Here is a 16117-nt window from a genome sequence, read left to right on the forward strand (position 1 = left end):
GATTCATGCATCTATTGAGTGCCATCTGTCAGCCTCACTAAATTCTCTCACCCGCCCTGAGAGGCAGGGATCAGGGTTTCCATCATTTGAGAAGGAGGTAGATGCTCAGAAATGCCAAGTGACTTACCCAAGGTCACATGGTTGAGTCGGGACTCAAGCCCCCACCGATCGAGGGCCAGCCTGCACGCGGTTCCAGCCCCCCACCTGCATTTAGGGTCTCTGAATGGGGAGAGTGAGCCTGCAGGCTGAAGACACCACTGCCAGCTCAGGTCCACTTGAGGCCAGGCCTGGCCCTGTGCCTGCCACTCAGAATAACTCCGGTGGCTCTGGGCATGGATCGTGGCCCATCACCTGGGACCTATTTTTGTCCTTCGGGTAACAAGGAAGTCTCACCTTGTGCAGTAACCATTTGGGACAAGGATGGAACATGTGACCCCCAACCCCAGCTGATCTTGCTGCCCTGCTGGAAAGTGACCCCAATAGGAAAGGGGAGGGCCTGCCCCAGCCACTTCCCAGAACCTGGCTTCCTATCCCCATCCCCCTCTTTTCAGCAGCCCATACCCCTGCACACACACACACACACACACACACACACACACACACACACCATAACCAGGGTGCCCAGAGCATCTGCGTTTGTCCTTAGGATCCATTGCCACGCCTTATGCAGTGGCAATGCCACTTACTCACATCTAGCTGTGGACCAAGCCCATTTCCTCAGGTTCTAGTCAGAGGGCTCTAGAACCCAGGTACAGCGGCCAGCCAGGGATCTAGCATCTAGAACTGGACATTCAGAATTGGGGGCCTGGAATCCTATGGGGCAGTGGCTGATGGCATTTGAAGAAATCACAGAAGCTGTGGACATGACTACATCCACTCTGAAAGGTCAAGTGCCATCTCAGGGATCAACCCCAAAAGCGTTTTAGAGAAGGGGTGATCCCTGTATGGAGTGGAGCACAGAGACATAGAGGGCACCCCAGCAGATTTAGAGGAGCTCCTTTCTGCTGAAACCAGGCACGTACACATGTATGGGGTTGGGGTGGTAAGGGTCATGTCCAGAACCCAGTAACATAAAATAAATGCATAGAAAAAAGACTGGAAAGAAATCTGGTAAAAACATTACTGCAACAGCAAAACCAGGAATGACTGCAGCTGTAATGACAATAATAAAAGAAGCTGTTCCATTTTTTGAGAGCCAGTTATGTGTCAGCCTCTGTGCTAAGTAAGGGCTTTGCTTGTATTATCTCAGTTAATCCCCACAGCGTGCTCTTCTCCGGGTGGGGGTGGTTGGGCAGTGGCCCGTGGGGTGAGCTCTATAAATATGTTTTTTTTTCTGCCAGGTCTGCAGCTTCCGCAGAGGTGGACAGAGGAGCCCCTAGGCCCCATCCATAGGGGATGTTGTGCTCTCCCTGCCAACAATGCAGGGTGTGAGATGGCATAGCCAGCCCCCCTTGGGGATGCCTTCGGGGAGCCAGCCAGGCCCACTGAGCTAACCTCAGCCCCCACTTGGCCCTACTCCTCTAGGCGTTGGGGCTCAAAATAGCAGCCGCTAGAGAGCTGACAATCAAAGGCCAGCTAAAAAAAGGCCCCTCCGTCTGGGCTCTGTCGCACACGGCTCATAGAGCCTATTTCAGGGGAGAGGGTGCCGACGTGCCAATGGAAAATCCATAGGGCGGGAGTCTCCCAAAGTGGGAGACCCATGTGCCTCCCTCTCCCCACCCCGGCCCCCTACCCAAGTGCTCACGTGCACACACACTCACACTTTGCGGCCCTTAGCCTGCCTTCCTGACCACTGGACCCTGTCATCTCTGCCACAGCCCAGGAGAGGGATGAGGGGATTGAGGCTCAGAGAAGGGAAGTGACTTGCCCAGGGTCACGTGGCTGGGAAGTGGACAGGACGGCCGCCAGATGGGTCCCTGTGGCTCACAGTCCAGTGCTCTCCTGTGAAGAAAGCCGCGTCATTGAGGAAGCCAATACATTGTTCTCTGGAGTGCCCAAAGCTCAGAGATGGGGCCAATGGTAGGGTGTTCTGGGTTGGACTGAGGGTGAGTAGGAGCTGAGGGTGACCTGTGGTCTTAGTCTCCGCATCGAAGAAATCTCACTAGAAACCCTCAGGCCAGTTCTGAGGGGACCTTGCCTGGCTGTGGGAGAGGCGGCTGGAGCGGGTCCTCATCTGCACTGAGCCCAGCCCAGCCCCCTCATCCTATCCCTGTGACCACCCAACGCCCTGCCCCGCCCAGGCCCCCAGAGACTGGCAGGCCCTGCCAAGTTTCCAGGGAATGTGTCAGATAAAGGGCTGGTGCTCATGACTCTCTCCCACCCAGCAGCTATCTCTGACCCTGCTGCCACTACCACTGCCACCGCCACTGGGAGTTGGATAAGAATAGCAACAGCCCCAGTGAGTGGGCACCCACAGGGACACCAACCATGTCTTTAGGTGGCCAGCCTCAGCCTCAGACTGAGGATAAGTCTCCAGGTTCCCCTTTTCATCAGTTCCAGCCCCACCTAGCTCCCCCATCATCCCGGGCCCCAAATCCTACCACATCTTAGGGTAAAACTCCAAGCCTTGTCCCCTGTGGCTGCTGCCTCAGCAGGGGGAATCTGGAGGGGATGCCATTGCCACATTCATCCTGAGCTGGGGCCTGAGCCCTGCCCTCCTCTGGGGAGCTGTGTGACCTGGAGCTGGACATTGTCCCTCTCAGGGCCCACAAGCAGGGCAAGGCGGCACAGCAGTCCCCGGAGAATTAGAGATAGCCAGCTGAGGCCTCTCCAGGGGCTGGGTCCCCCGTTGTCCTGGTGACCACAGTCTGGCCTGGCTTCTGAGTGCCCCTGTGAACTCTGACTTTCTGGTCAGTGGGAATGTGAAGAAGGTGAGGGTCCTCATGTCTCACAGATAGGGATCACTGGGATACGACCACTGGGTGGTGTTAGGGGGGCCCTGTATGAGTTCTGTGACACTCCTGTGAGGGTGTGAGGGTGGCTGTGTCACTCTAAGGTAAGAGGCTGTTGTCATGGAATCCATGGTGAGTGTAGTTGTGACACCAGAAGCAGGAGATCCAGGGAGCCTCATCTCCACCTGTGACACATGGGGGTGATGGAGGGAGCCAAGTCCCAGTCCCCACATCAGTGATCCCTGCAGCTCTCACAGCCTGACTCATTGCATGGCCCCTGACCTGGTATCCCCAGCCTCCTTGCCCCCGGCTCTGGCGCCTTTCTCTCCTTGTGTCCTCCCTGTTCTCAGGTGACTCTTACTCTTTTGTCCCCCCTGTCACCCACCTACCAAAGGGGTCCCACGGAGGAGGTCAGGGATGCTAGGGAAGACCAGGAAGGGTGGGCCGAGGCAAGCTCCTCACACACTCACACATTCTGATGTATGCATCACACAGACCAGACTGCAGCATACACTTATACACCCATAGACACACGTGTGCACACACGCCTGGTAGAGTGACCGGGCCACTAGGAAGTCTCCCAAGCTCAGTCTTCCAACACCAGCCCTGTCTGGTAGGCCCCCACCACCCCTTAAGTCAGGGCCCCACGCCGCTGAGTCCCTCACATTAGAAATGCATCGTCCCGCCACAGCAGCATGTCTGGAGGTGACGCCCTAGGAAGAACTTCTGCCCCGAGGCCCCAGCTAGAGTCCTGGGTGGGTGTAGGTAGGTGTGGGTGGGGTGGGGTCTCTGAGGGCCCAAGACTGTTGCTTTCTTTGTGTGTGAGGGCCAGACTGACCTCTGGGCCTCTGGCTTCAAGAGCCCTAATTGCTGGGGCTGGAAAAAGTTTAAAAATATCCTCATGTTTACATTCTTTCCAAGCTGCCTCCCGATCCTCCGAGCTGGGTCCCTTTGATCTGGCCCAGTGCCTCTGGAAGGGGCCAAGGAGAGGGGCAGCATGAGGCTCTGCTGGGGCCAACCCTGCAACCCCCTCCAGCTCCAGCCCAGAGCCCCGTGAGACCCTGGACATCACAGACCCAGTGAGCACCTGGACCCTGGAAGGGAGCTGGGGCTAGAAGGGGTGTCTTGCACTGTTGCGTTGGGGCTGGAGCTGTGGCCCCTCTACAAACTCCCTCCCAAAAGCCTGGGCCTCTTGGGACCTCTAGGGAGTGTGTGTAAGTGTGGGGCTGTAGGTCCCTCAACAATCCATGTACTGGGGAAAGCCACATTTACTGAGCCCTGCAGTGCCTGGCACCGTGCTAAATGCATTGTGCAGGGATTATTTCATGTAGTTTTCCTAATGACAAAAACTTGGATCACCAAGTAAGCCAAGGCTCAGAGAGGTGAAGCAGTTTTCCTGGGAACACATCGCATGGATAAGCACAACAAATGCTCTTCTACCCAGACAGCTATTTGTTGGCCCCCACCTTGCTCTAGCAGGGGTGAGGCCCTGACTGCAGAATGAAGCCTGCCTCACTAGCATTAATCTCCACAGGCATTCACTGGCCCACTGCCAAGCCTAAAGACCAATCAGCTTTGTGTCTCTCTTCCTCTGCGACCCAGGACAAGCCACACCCCCTCTCTGATCCTCACCTTTCTCTCTTTCTCTATTTATGTAGAGACAGAGTTTCACTTTGTTGCCTAGGCTGGCCTTGAACTCCTGGCTTCAAGCAATCCTCTCACCCTGGCCTCCCAAAGTGCTGGGATTACAGGCGTGAGCCACTGCACCTGGCCACCTTCCTCTGCAGAACGGGACTGAGGATACAGGAAAGTTTTATATCCCCAGATGCCCAAGGAACCTGGGCCCTTGTCTGTGGAGAAGGGGCTTGTGGACCTGGCAGACAGCTTCAGCATTGACACAACCAAGAGTGGTCTGGGACCTGGAGGCCCAGGGAAGAAGCCCTCAAACTAGAAAAGTTGCCTTCATTTGTCCTGGTATCCTGTCATCTACCCTTTTGTCTGTGGGTCTCCCACCCACCTGATTACCAACCCACCCATCCATCTACCCACCAATCCATCCGGCCATGCATCTGCCTAGCCATCCACTTATCCACTCACCCACACACCCTCCTATCTCCCTACTTATCCATCTAGGATGAAGGCCAGAAAGTGGTGGTTATAGCTCAAGTGACGCATCTTATGGCTGTATGAACCTACAAACTTCCCTCCTTCTCTTTGCAATTCACCTTTCCATCTTTACAAGAAGGAGCTGATCTGGGTGATCTCTAAGGCCCTGCTGGCAGATCTTGGGGTAGCAGAGACCACCTGAATGCTGCGGACATTTCCAGAGAGATAACATGGTCCTTGACCAGATAGTTACGCCATGTGCCCTGGTTCTAAGACTCCCAGCTACGGCCCTTAACCTCCCTGACCTTCAAGATTCCCCACTGAAAAATGGGGCCAATAAGCCACCCTCGTAGGTTGATGGAAAGATTAGATGAGACACTACCTCCAGAAGGTTTGCACCCTGAAGATTTCTGAATGCATGCAGGCCGAGCAGAGGATATCCTGGCAGAGGGGCAGGGAAGCCCTGCCTGGACAAGGGTAGTCAGCAGAGCCTGCAGTGGGGGTACCTGAGCCAGGATGACAGGGGCCAGCCTCAGAGCCCAACCCCTGGACTGGGGATCCTAGCTGAGTCTTCGCCAGATTGCCCGCCCTGTCTCTCTTAGCTGGGCTTGGCCCCTATCCCACAGAATCTGCCAACAGTGGAGAGATTATCTCCTAAAAATAGGGCCTGGGCCTCACAGAGGTTGTTTTTCTCCCTTCCCCGTGATTTACCATCATCAGCTCATGGTGCTTGGGACAGCAAGTCCCACCTTGACTCCCCAAAGATGGTTGGGAAGGGGACATAGGGGATCAGCTTGTATCTGGGGTCACCTACAGTTCAGGGATTAAAGGTCAATCTGGAGAGCTCAGCTCTTAGCAGAGCTCAGCCAGGCTCATCAGAGCATCAGGACATGGCTTAATCTTAGGCCAGGGCCAGGGCCAGGGGTTAACCTCAGAGAGGGGCAGTTCCAGAGTAAGTCACAGAGGTGCCTGTCCCGCTCCGATAGTGTCCATCTAAGTGACTCCCCTTCTCTGATTCCCTGCAGATGCCCTCATGCACTCACCAGCCTGTGTGTGAAACACAGCAGTGCCTTGCCTTGGAGCCTGCACTGGGGCAGAAGGACACATCCCCAGCCTCACCTCTCATGCTCCTGATCCATGGGAACTCACCATCCTGCCCAGGCCCCTGCAGAGACTGAGGGACCTCTGCCCATCCCTGGGTGTAGGTGACTCATGCACAGGAGCACAAGGTGCTCATACATGAGCAGAGGATGGAGACTCACAAGGTTTTGCCTTCCCATAGCAAAGATGACATCCAGGAAAACACAGAGATGACACCCTCAAAGGCACCCCTGCTTGACCATCACCTGCCTAGAGTTCACCCATCCAGGATCTGCGACTAATGGGCTCTGGATGCCCACAAAAATGACCCACTTTGCTGTGGTCCCAAGCTCTCACCAATAGCCCATATGATGTCTTCATGTCCTTCCCTGCAGGAAACTTCAGTCTTGTCTTTCAACCCCAGACCCTTTCTATGTGGCAGGAGATGGGGAAGGGATGAAAGAGCAGGTGTGTGCACATGACCAGGTATGCGCACACTCACACACACACCTGCACACATAGACACTGAGACACAGACATACCAATCCCGTAGGGCCCAGCCCAGCTCTCTGGGGCTTTATTATTGGGCAAACGTCCTGCCATTTGGAGCACTCCCATGGACAGTCCATAAAGTCGGTGTCCAGGCTCTGGAGACATGCCTGCTGATGGTGATGGTGCCTCCACCCCAGGGCAGATGGAGGGGCTTCTACTCTGTCCTGTCCCCTGCTGGATCTTGGGTGCTGGGCTCTCTCCCAGGGCACTTGGATGGAGCCAGAAGCCAAGCTCCCAGCTAGAGCTGCCTGGGCCATTCAGACGGTCGCCTTCAGTGGCACGCTGTCTGCTGGTTGATCCAGGTCCTTCTTCCTTGACAGGGTCCGGTGGGTGAAGATGAGGATGAGGAAGATTCCTGTGGGACCCAAGAGGAATGGATCAGGCCTCAGAAGGGGCTGTGGGACTTGTTCTTCACGAGGGACTTCCTGTGATTGGCATTGGCTTAGTGAAGAGATGAGTTTCCTGGACAGCATCCCAAGGCTGGGCTGGGTATGACTCTGTGGTCCTGGTGCCTGGAGAAGCTTGACTGCTCGGCCTGCTTGGCCCCTGCCCCTCTGAGGCTGTCCCAGTATACTCAGCCTCCAAAGTCCCCTTCTCTGGGGGACACTGGGGAACCAGTAAGTTGGACCCCAACTCCATGGACCTCCAAGAGAAAGGCTCATAACAGCAGTGTGCTAGAACCAGCAAGGAAAACCAGCAAGGAGAAAATTTGAGGGGCTAAAGAAATAAAGGGGATGGATGGAAGGGGTGGCTTAGACTGACGCAATTAGGCTAGAAAGACCTGGGCTGTGTCACAACCTGACTGTGTAACCTTGGACCAGTCACTTAACCTCTCTGAACCTCAGTGACCTCATCGGCGAAATGGGGAGATACGAGGATCTACCTCACGGTGTTGCTGGGAGGATTCCCGGCAATAGCCCCTGCCACCCAGTCAATGTGCAATCATGTAACCGTAGATTTTATTATCAATGATAATGACAATGACTATGATCAAAGGGGCAGGCACATAATGACTAGGAGAGTTGGGGGCTTCCTTTTCAGAGCTGGGGGCACCATGGGGACAAAGGTGTTTATTTGGAGGCTGTGGTTCCAACCACCCATCGCCCTCACCCACGCAGGTTATGTCCAAACTCCATTACCTATTGCTAACAGGGTGCCTACAAGGATGCCCACTGCCGACAGCTTCGTGGGCATGCCCTTCATGCGGCCCACCTTGCGCATGCACTGCCCCTCCACATTGCAGCGACACACGATCACTGGGTGGAGAGGGGAGGAAAGTAAGAGTAGGGAGGGGAGGGCTCCCTAGCAGCTCAGAGCCCCCAGCCCAGCCACCGCGGTGGTGGCTCACACCTGTAATCCCAGCCCTTTGGGAGGCCGAAATGGGTGGATCACTTAAGCCAGGAGTTCAAGACCAGCCTGGCCAACATGGTGAAACCCTGTCTCTACTAAAAATACCAAAATTAGCTGGACGTGATGGTGCACACCTGTAATCCCAGCTACTCGGGAGGCTGAGGCAGGAGAATTGCTTGAACCTGGGAGGCGGAGGTTGTAGTGAGCCGACATCGTGCCACTACACTACAGCCTGGGTGACAGAGTGAGACTCTGTCTCAAAAAAAATGTATGTGCCTCTGTGCCTGTTCCTGTGTGCACACAGGTATGTGTGCCCAGCCATAGGTGTGCAAGTGTGCACAGGCATGTGCTGTCCACATGAGGAGCCCATATGCATTTGTACCCAGCTCCCTCCCCCTGCATCCCAGCAGTTCCCTCAGGAACTGCAGGCTGCACCCAAGTCCACCCTCACCTCGAACCAGGAGCTGCCACATCTGGGCATTGTGGCTGACCACCACGGGGATGATGTGTTCACGCGGCTCCACCCAGTGCAGGGCCAAGGTGAGGTAGGCATGGGAACCTTTCGGGACAGCAGGCAATGACCAGGATCACCAGCCTGTACAGGCCCTCTGGGGGCTGCTCCCCCCAGGCCCAGCCCCACCCCCATGGTAGAAGGGCATCTCACTTCCAAGTGACACCCCTTCCCTGCCTTGGCCACAGCCTCCCTCCCTTTCCCCACCACACACCATTGAGAGTCTGGAGGCGCCAATCCCGTTGCACCGTGGGGTTGGGGCCAAGGGCAAAGCTGTAGGGACCGTGTCCACTGGCCAGATCGGAGTCCTTGCTGGGTCCACTCACGATCACGCCATGGTCCTGGCGGGGCGTGCAGAGGTATCGGGAGGGCACAGGGGCGGGAGTCAGGGCTGGGGCAGGAGGGGCCTTCAGGAAGTGGATCACCAGGGGCGCAGAGGTGCTCAGTCTCGGCTCATCTGCAGAGGAGGCAGCGCTGAGCCGGCCAGGTATTGGCAGGGGCAGGGGTGAGCTCTGAGCTCTGAGGTCCCTGTGCTGCTCCCACAGCCCATGAGTCTCGCTCTACAGACTGCCCTGCCACTCACCCTCCATGCTTCTCTCCACCTGTCATCATCCCCATGCCACTGTGGACATCCCTGACTGTGGCAGAGCTCACTGCTGCTGGGTCTGCCCTGTATCACAGCTCAACTGGGAGCTGAAACCTGCCTCCCAGGGCTCCCCACACAGGGGCCAGCTCTCTGTCCTGAGCAGTGTTCAGAGTCCCCCACACCTGGCTCCAGTGGCCCATTCACTCCAGCACTTCTTCCCCAGGGGCAGTCCCTGGTCCTTCTGCCACCTCCCCAGCCCTGTACCAGTCCCTGAAGCTGACACCCTGAGAGGCCCTCCAGGGGCTAAAGGACAAGGTTAGGAGATTTTGCATGTTGATCTAGGAGAGTGGTCAGAGAGGGGAGCAGACGCCAGACCTGCCCACCAGAGGAGCAGATCCGTTCTCAGAGAGGAACACTGAACCCAGCTTCATATCTGCCTCTCCTGCTTGGGGCTGGGGGTTGCCAGCGAGGGCCTCTGGGAGGAAGCTCAGTCCTGCTGTCTGTCTGCCTGAGGTTTGTACCCCCTCCCAGGGGCTCCCACCACTGCCTGGCCATACCTGTATCCTGGGCCTCCACGAGCACTGTGTAGGTGTCCCCAGGCTCGGCGCCCTGCAGGGACTGGGCGGTGTGCACCTCCCCGGAGACCTTCTCAATGCAGAGCCAGCCCTCTGAGTCATTGACTAGGGAGAACCTGCCACCCAAGGAAGGGGATGAGGAGGTACTGGGACTACATATAGAGTTTTGTTCAGAATCGCCCAGGGCTATGTGACTTGCTTAAATTCTACATCCTCTCTGTGACTCAGAGGCCACAGCAAAGCCTGGGATGCCCAGTCTCTCTCTCCAGCTTCAGGATTGGTGGTGGTGGTGGTGGTGGTGGTGGGTGTGGGATGAACAACAGATCATGTGGGTAGGGGAGAAACTCTTAGAGCCTGGGAGGCCCATTTCACCTCTGCTCACTCCAGGTCACCCTGCGAAGGAATCGGAGTCTGGGAACAACCTTGTCTGTCTGTAATCTGTTGGGGGGCATTGGAGGAGGGCCTGGTCCTCCCTCCAGGTGCTGAAGCATAATCTGAGCTCTCATGGGGTCCAAAACACCCCTCTCCATGCCCCACCCAGTCCATCCAGCCCCGATCCCTGCCAGGAGTCACAACCTTGGCATTTGCCATGGTTTGAAAAATATTGCAGGCGGTAGACAATATGAGTCCCCTCTGAGGCCCCGGGGTCATCCCCAGGGAGCAGGGGAAATCCAGTCCGGGTAAGGGACTGGGATTTTGGCTCACCTGAGGGATCGGCTGATGGGGTCGGAGGACTGGATGGTCAGCAGGAGGGAGCCAGCTGGGGCACTGATGGGGACACTGGCCTCGTAGCGTTCCTGGTCCAACTTGGGGGGTGGCATCACTCTCTCCACCAGCACAGTCACCGTGGCCGTGGCTCCAGGGCCTGGCCCTGGCCCCACCAGCTCTGCCACACTCCGCACCACTACCACCACCTTGTGACTTGGAGCTGCCTCATAGCTGAGGTTCTGGAATCAGGAGGCCCAGGTCACTGTGGGGGCCTAGGCAAGGCACACATGCATGCATGCGTGCATTTGTGGGCCCCTTACCCAGCCACCCTGGCCCTCACCTTGCAGAGTCTGAGTCCAACATGCCCAGAGTCTGGCTCCCAATCCAGGTCAAAGGTCCCTTCCGTGTCCTCCCTCTCAATGGCAAAATCCATGAGGCGGAAGGCAGGCTCGAGGTCAGCATCAGTGGCCGTGAGCATGGCCACCAGAGTCCCGGGCTCCACATCCTCAGGGAGGCTTATAGGCCCAATCTGGAGAAGGAGGAGGGATGGTGAGCCCCCCGCCAGCATCCTTCCCAAGGTCTTCTCCCCTGCATCTGCTTACCTGGGAAGTGGTGAACTCAGGGGCGTGATCATTGATGTCTGTGACTTCGACTTCGACCTCACACGTGCTGCTGAAGCCTAGGGCAGGGAGGACATGTTGGTGAGGTCAGGGTAGGAACAGAGGGCTCTCATGGGGTCTCATGGGGTCATGGGGACCTGGGTCACCAATCAGGGCACTTACCACCCTCTGCGCCTGCCAGGTCCATGGCCAGCACCAAAAGCAGGATGTTCTGGCCAGCTTGGAGTGGGAGCGCCCCCAGTGTCACACTGCCTGAAGTGGGGTCCACCTGGAAGGCTCTCCCCTCTACCTCATCCTCAGACTCAGGGCTCAGGAGTTGATACACAATGTGGGAATTAGGGGAGCCTGGGGCATCTGCGTCCTCTGCTGACAGTCTAGTCACTTCAGTACCTGCAAGACAGCACCCGCCTGGCTAGGACCACAGCCCAGCCTGGAGGTCTTACCCCAGCCACTCCTTATTTTGTGCCAAACTGAACTTGAGCTTGTGTGTGTGTGTGTGTGTGTGTGTGTGTGTGTGTATGTTAAGGAGGGACATTGACATGGAGCCTGAGGCTGGGTCCTTATCCCAGAGAAGAGCAAGACTGGGTGGTTCATAGAGACTTTGCCCCTCTCCCATCCCGTAGCTCACCTGGGGGGCTGAGCTCAGGGATGCTGACTGCAGGGCCACGTGGAGGGCAGACAGGCACGTTGTCATTCTCATCCATCACCAGCACGTGCAGCTCCAGAGGGGCCGCATAATCCTCGCCACGGGAATTCTGAGCCCACACCTGGAGCACGTACTGTGGTGGGCAGTAGGGGGCTTCAGGTCAGGACCAAGGGCAGCTCCAGCCTTGCCTGGCTCTGAGTTTCCTTCTGGTGGGCCAGCTGCAGCTCTTCGGGGCTCTTTCCCACTGCCTCAGCCTCTATTGTAGTTGTGACACCCCCAAAAGCCAACTAGACAGTGACCAAGCACCCCCAGCCTGCATCCCTGACTCCCCATTCATATCACCTCAGCCTGGGCTTCTGTGTCCAGCTCTCTGGTCACGTAGAGGTTTCCCTCTGCATCCACATCAAACGGTCCCAGGGGTTGGCTCTCCAGGCGATAGTGCACATCATCCCCACTCCAGTGTACCTGGGGGGGACATCCCGGGCCAAGGGGCAGGAGCAATCCATGTCAGCCCTTGTGCCCCATCTGATTTCTGGGTGAGGAGCCTGAGCCGCAATTGTGTGACCCAGGCAAGGTGCTGCCCTCCCTGGGCCTGGAGTCTGGGTGGGATCCTTCTGTTCAGGGTACATGTTGTTAGTGGCCTTGCCCTGGTCCAAACCTGGACCCTGCCCAACGTGCCTGAGTGACCAGGTTACTTTATTTTCTACCGTCTCAGCCTGGGCCTGACCCCAGGGCATTCCTAGAAGAGGCCTGAGACATTCCTAGCCCGGGGTGACAATCCCTATGGCAGCAAGAGGTAGCAGCTGTTCTCCCTGAGGAAGCCTTGGGCAAGTTCAAGAGGTCAGAGCACAGAGTCACGCCTGCTAGAGGATGGCAGGGCAGGCGAGGGGCTGTGGGCCTGCACCCGGGGCTTTGAACACCCCAGTCCACAGCAGGAAGTGATGGGAGGAGTGGAGGGAGGAGCAGGGGTCATGTGAGTTCCAGACCCAGCCCCCAAATATCCATGAGTCTTGGGCCCAGCTGCACCAACCATGGGGCTGCTTTAGCCACTGACAGCCACTTACTCACCTGGGCAATGTGGTGTGGGTATAGGACTTTGAGATTCTCTGCCAGGTGAATAAGCTCTAGGGGCACCCAGGTGTTCTCTATGATGGAGACTTCCACAGTGGCAATGGCCTGGTGGCCTGAGGCCTGGTCACCCATGTCCTTGACCTGTACCAACAGCTGGTAGGTCTTCTCCAGTGCGTGATCAAGGCTGGTGCTCCCTAGAACAGGGAGGATGGTCAACTGAGCAGGCAGCTGGGGAGCAGGGGCCAGGGCATCATTCTCAGCAAGATACCAGACAAAAAACCAAGCATATGGCAGTTGATTGGGACACTCTCTTGGCCAAGGGAAGAGAGGAACTTTAAGCACTATTGTGAGCCTCCAACCAGGACATGACAGTTTGCAAAGCCACCTCCGTATCTCTCCACACAACGAATGCATGATAGACTAGAGGGGTAGGTGGATGACCAGGATGAGGAGGTAGGTAGATGGTAGATGACGGGCTGGTTGGATGAATGGGTGGTTGACTTGGCAGGTGGATGGGAGTTTGAGTGTGTGAATGGAAGAGTGTAGTGATGGGTGATTGGATGGACTGTGTAGGTGGTTGGGCAGTAGGTGGGTGAATGCATGGCTGTCTATGATGATGTCTGATTCACTTTTCTTTCCATCCCTAGTTCATGCCTCTGGTCTGAACTTCCAGGTCCAGGTCTCTGCCATCAGTCGCAAGGTTGCCCAGCAGCATCTTAGGCTGCAACCCCTTAGACTGTTCCTATCCTTGTTCCTTAGGCCCAGGTCTCCGTGGAGCGTGGAGTTGAGGCCCTCCATTCACACCATTTCCTAACTCTCCATGCCTGGCCCTGCCTCCACAGCCCCCTGCCTTGTTGCTGTCTCCACCTAGAGTGCCCTTCCCTCCTTTTTCACCTCTCAAACTCCCACCCATGCTTGTCTTATGGTTCAGATACCACCTTCTCCAGCTTTCTCTGATCCTCCCTCCCCAGCACACCCTGCTCAGGCTCACCCTTGGGGCTGAGGGCCAGAGCCCCCTGCCGAGGCTCCAGCTGGAACATGTCTGGGGAAGGCTGGGCTGGAGCCTGGCTCAGGATGCGGAATCGAAGATCCGAGTTGGCTGTGCCTGGCTCATCCTGGTCTGAAGCCTCAAGGAAGAGGAAGGGGATACCTGGTTCATGGTGGGAGGGTAAACTGTAAGGGATAGAGAGGGTGGGGAGAGTCTCCCATGCCTCTCCTATTTCTCCTCTGTCCTTTCTTCCCTATCCATCATCACATCAGGACTCTGGAGATGAGTCACGGCTTTTCGTCCTACTTCCCAGATGAGCAAACGGAGGCCAAGAGTGGATGGCACCCTCAGTGGAGTAGGGAGGTACAAGATGGGACAGAAATGGCACAGGATGGGCCAGGCTCAGTGGCTCATGCCTGTAATCCCAGCACTTTGGGAGATCGAGGTTGGCGGATCACCTGAGGCCAGGAGTTGGAGACCAACTTGGCCGAAAAGGCAAAACCCCGTCTCTACTGAAAATACAAAAAATTAGCCAGGTGTGGTGGCGGGCATCTGTAATCCCAGCTACTTGGGAGGCTGAGGCAGGAGAATTGCTTAAACCAAGGCAGAGGTTGCAACGAGCCAAGATCACGCCATTGCACTCCAGCCTGGGGGGCGACAGAGTGAGACTCTATCTCAAAACAAAAACAAAAACAAACAAACAAAAAAAGCAAAGCAAAGCAAGAAAAGAAATGGGACAGAAATGGCTGCCCTGTCCTATGCCAACTGTCTGGCCATCTCTTTGCTCTCTACTGTTCCATCAGGGCCCACCTGAGCTTACTGTAAATTGGCTGACCTGGTCACTCACCAGGCCTGGTGCCCCGGCTCAGCTGAGCTCTGTAGATGGCTTGAGAGAATTGGGGCACCTGGTCATTCTCGTCCTTCACACGCACAAGCACAGGCTGTGGACCCCACAAGACACGTCTATCCTGTGTCTCCAGGGTGACCTGGCAGGAAAGGGGAATCAGCGTCTGGCCCTGCCTTGCCTGCGCTCCCCGACACCTGGCCCAGCCATACCTGTAGCTGGTACTCTGCCTGCTCCTCTCGGTCCAGGGCCCTGGTCACCAGCAGGAAGCCAGAATCTGGATCCATAGCAAATGGGCCCTGAGCTGCTTTGCCTGAGTCCCCTGACAGCATGATCTGGCCTTCAGCCCCCTCACGGGGCAGCAGCAGCTGATAGGGGTGAACAGAAGTGAAGGGAGCAGTGGCCAGGCCTGGGAGATGACCCCCCTCCACCTGATGGCCTCATTTTACATGTGGGGAAACTGAGTCTCAGAGACATCTGGCTCCTGTCTGAGGTCACACAGTCAGTAAGCATCAGGACTGAGACTCAGAGACAGAACTCTTTTCCCTGGACCTGGTGCTCCCCCAAACTCCCTGCCCTTCTTTCTGAAGCTTGAAACCTCACCACCAAGATTTCATTCTTTAATCTAAAGCTGTACTCTCCGCTAGGATTAAAAACTGTTAGTCATTCCCACTGCAGGTTGAACATCTCTAACCTAAAAATCTGAAATCTGAAATACTCCAAAATCTGACACTTTTTGAGCGTCAACATGATGTGACAAATGGAGAATGCCGCATTTGACCTCATGTGACAGGTCACAGTCAACACACAGTCACAACTTTGTTTCATGCACAAAATCATTAAAAATATTCACCCAGGAGCAGTGACGCACACTGGGCTCTTGGCCCCTCAAGGACTCTATTGGAATTTCACCTCTATACCTTCAGCTCCTTCTCGCCATAGCCTCCCCAGCTCGCAAATCCCAAAGTCGTAATCCCAGCACTTTGGGAGGCCAAGACGGGTGGATCACCTGAGGTCAGGTGTTCAAGACCAGCCTGGCCAACATGGCAAAACCCTGTCTCTACTAAAATTACAAAAAAAAAAAAAAAAAAATTAGTTGGGAGTGGTGGTGCATGCCTGTAATCCCAGCTACTCAGGAAGGTGAGGCAGGAGAATCTCTTGTACCCAAGAGGTGGAAGTTGCAGTGAGCTGAGATCGCACTACTGCACTCCAGCCCAGGGGGCCAAGAGTGAAACTTCGTCTCAAAAGAAAAAAAAAATGTATAACGTTACCTTCAGGCTATGTGTATAACGTGTATATGAAACATAAATGAATTTCGTGTCTAGATTTGGGTTCCATTCCCCAAGATATCTCATGATGTATATGCAAATATTCTAAAATCTGAAAAAAAATCCAGAATCTGAAACACTTCTGGTCTCAAGCATTTCAGATAGGGGACACTCAACCTGTATAACATGGATAACCTGTATAACGTATAACTCTCTGGAAAGCAGGGTTTCAAAGAGAAACAGCAAGAGGAAGGGTGCCAGAGGAAGGAGAAGAAGGACTTTGTGGGGAGAGATCCCCCCCACCCCCCCTCCCCCCCACCC

At 55.8% G+C, this 16117-nt stretch overlaps 1 protein-coding gene across 1 annotated transcript in view; it reads right to left on the reverse strand.

Moving 5' to 3' along the window:
• Positions 1-6616: 6616 nt before the first annotated feature.
• Positions 6617-16117, reverse strand: part of CDH16 (cadherin 16) — an 11238-nt gene continuing 1737 nt past the window's right edge. Inside the window, exons 4-18 of the mRNA XM_017860264.1 lie at positions 14741-14896; positions 14532-14670; positions 13688-13846; positions 12694-12890; positions 11968-12090; positions 11608-11758; positions 11142-11369; positions 10962-11038; positions 10700-10888; positions 10357-10598; positions 9634-9767; positions 8705-8947; positions 8431-8538; positions 7769-7885; positions 6617-6984 (exon numbers count right to left, since the gene is read on the reverse strand). Of these exons, the coding sequence (XP_017715753.1) occupies positions 6887-6984; positions 7769-7885; positions 8431-8538; positions 8705-8947; positions 9634-9767; positions 10357-10598; positions 10700-10888; positions 10962-11038; positions 11142-11369; positions 11608-11758; positions 11968-12090; positions 12694-12890; positions 13688-13846; positions 14532-14670; positions 14741-14896 (2361 nt within the window). The 3' untranslated portion in view covers positions 6617-6886. The remainder of the gene's footprint in view (positions 6985-7768; positions 7886-8430; positions 8539-8704; positions 8948-9633; positions 9768-10356; positions 10599-10699; positions 10889-10961; positions 11039-11141; positions 11370-11607; positions 11759-11967; positions 12091-12693; positions 12891-13687; positions 13847-14531; positions 14671-14740; positions 14897-16117) is intronic.

The sequence above is a fragment of the Rhinopithecus bieti genome, unplaced genomic scaffold (assembly GCF_001698545.2).
Source record: "Rhinopithecus bieti isolate Rb0 unplaced genomic scaffold, ASM169854v2 scaffold_53422, whole genome shotgun sequence".
Classification (NCBI taxonomy): domain Eukaryota; kingdom Metazoa; phylum Chordata; class Mammalia; order Primates; family Cercopithecidae; genus Rhinopithecus; species Rhinopithecus bieti.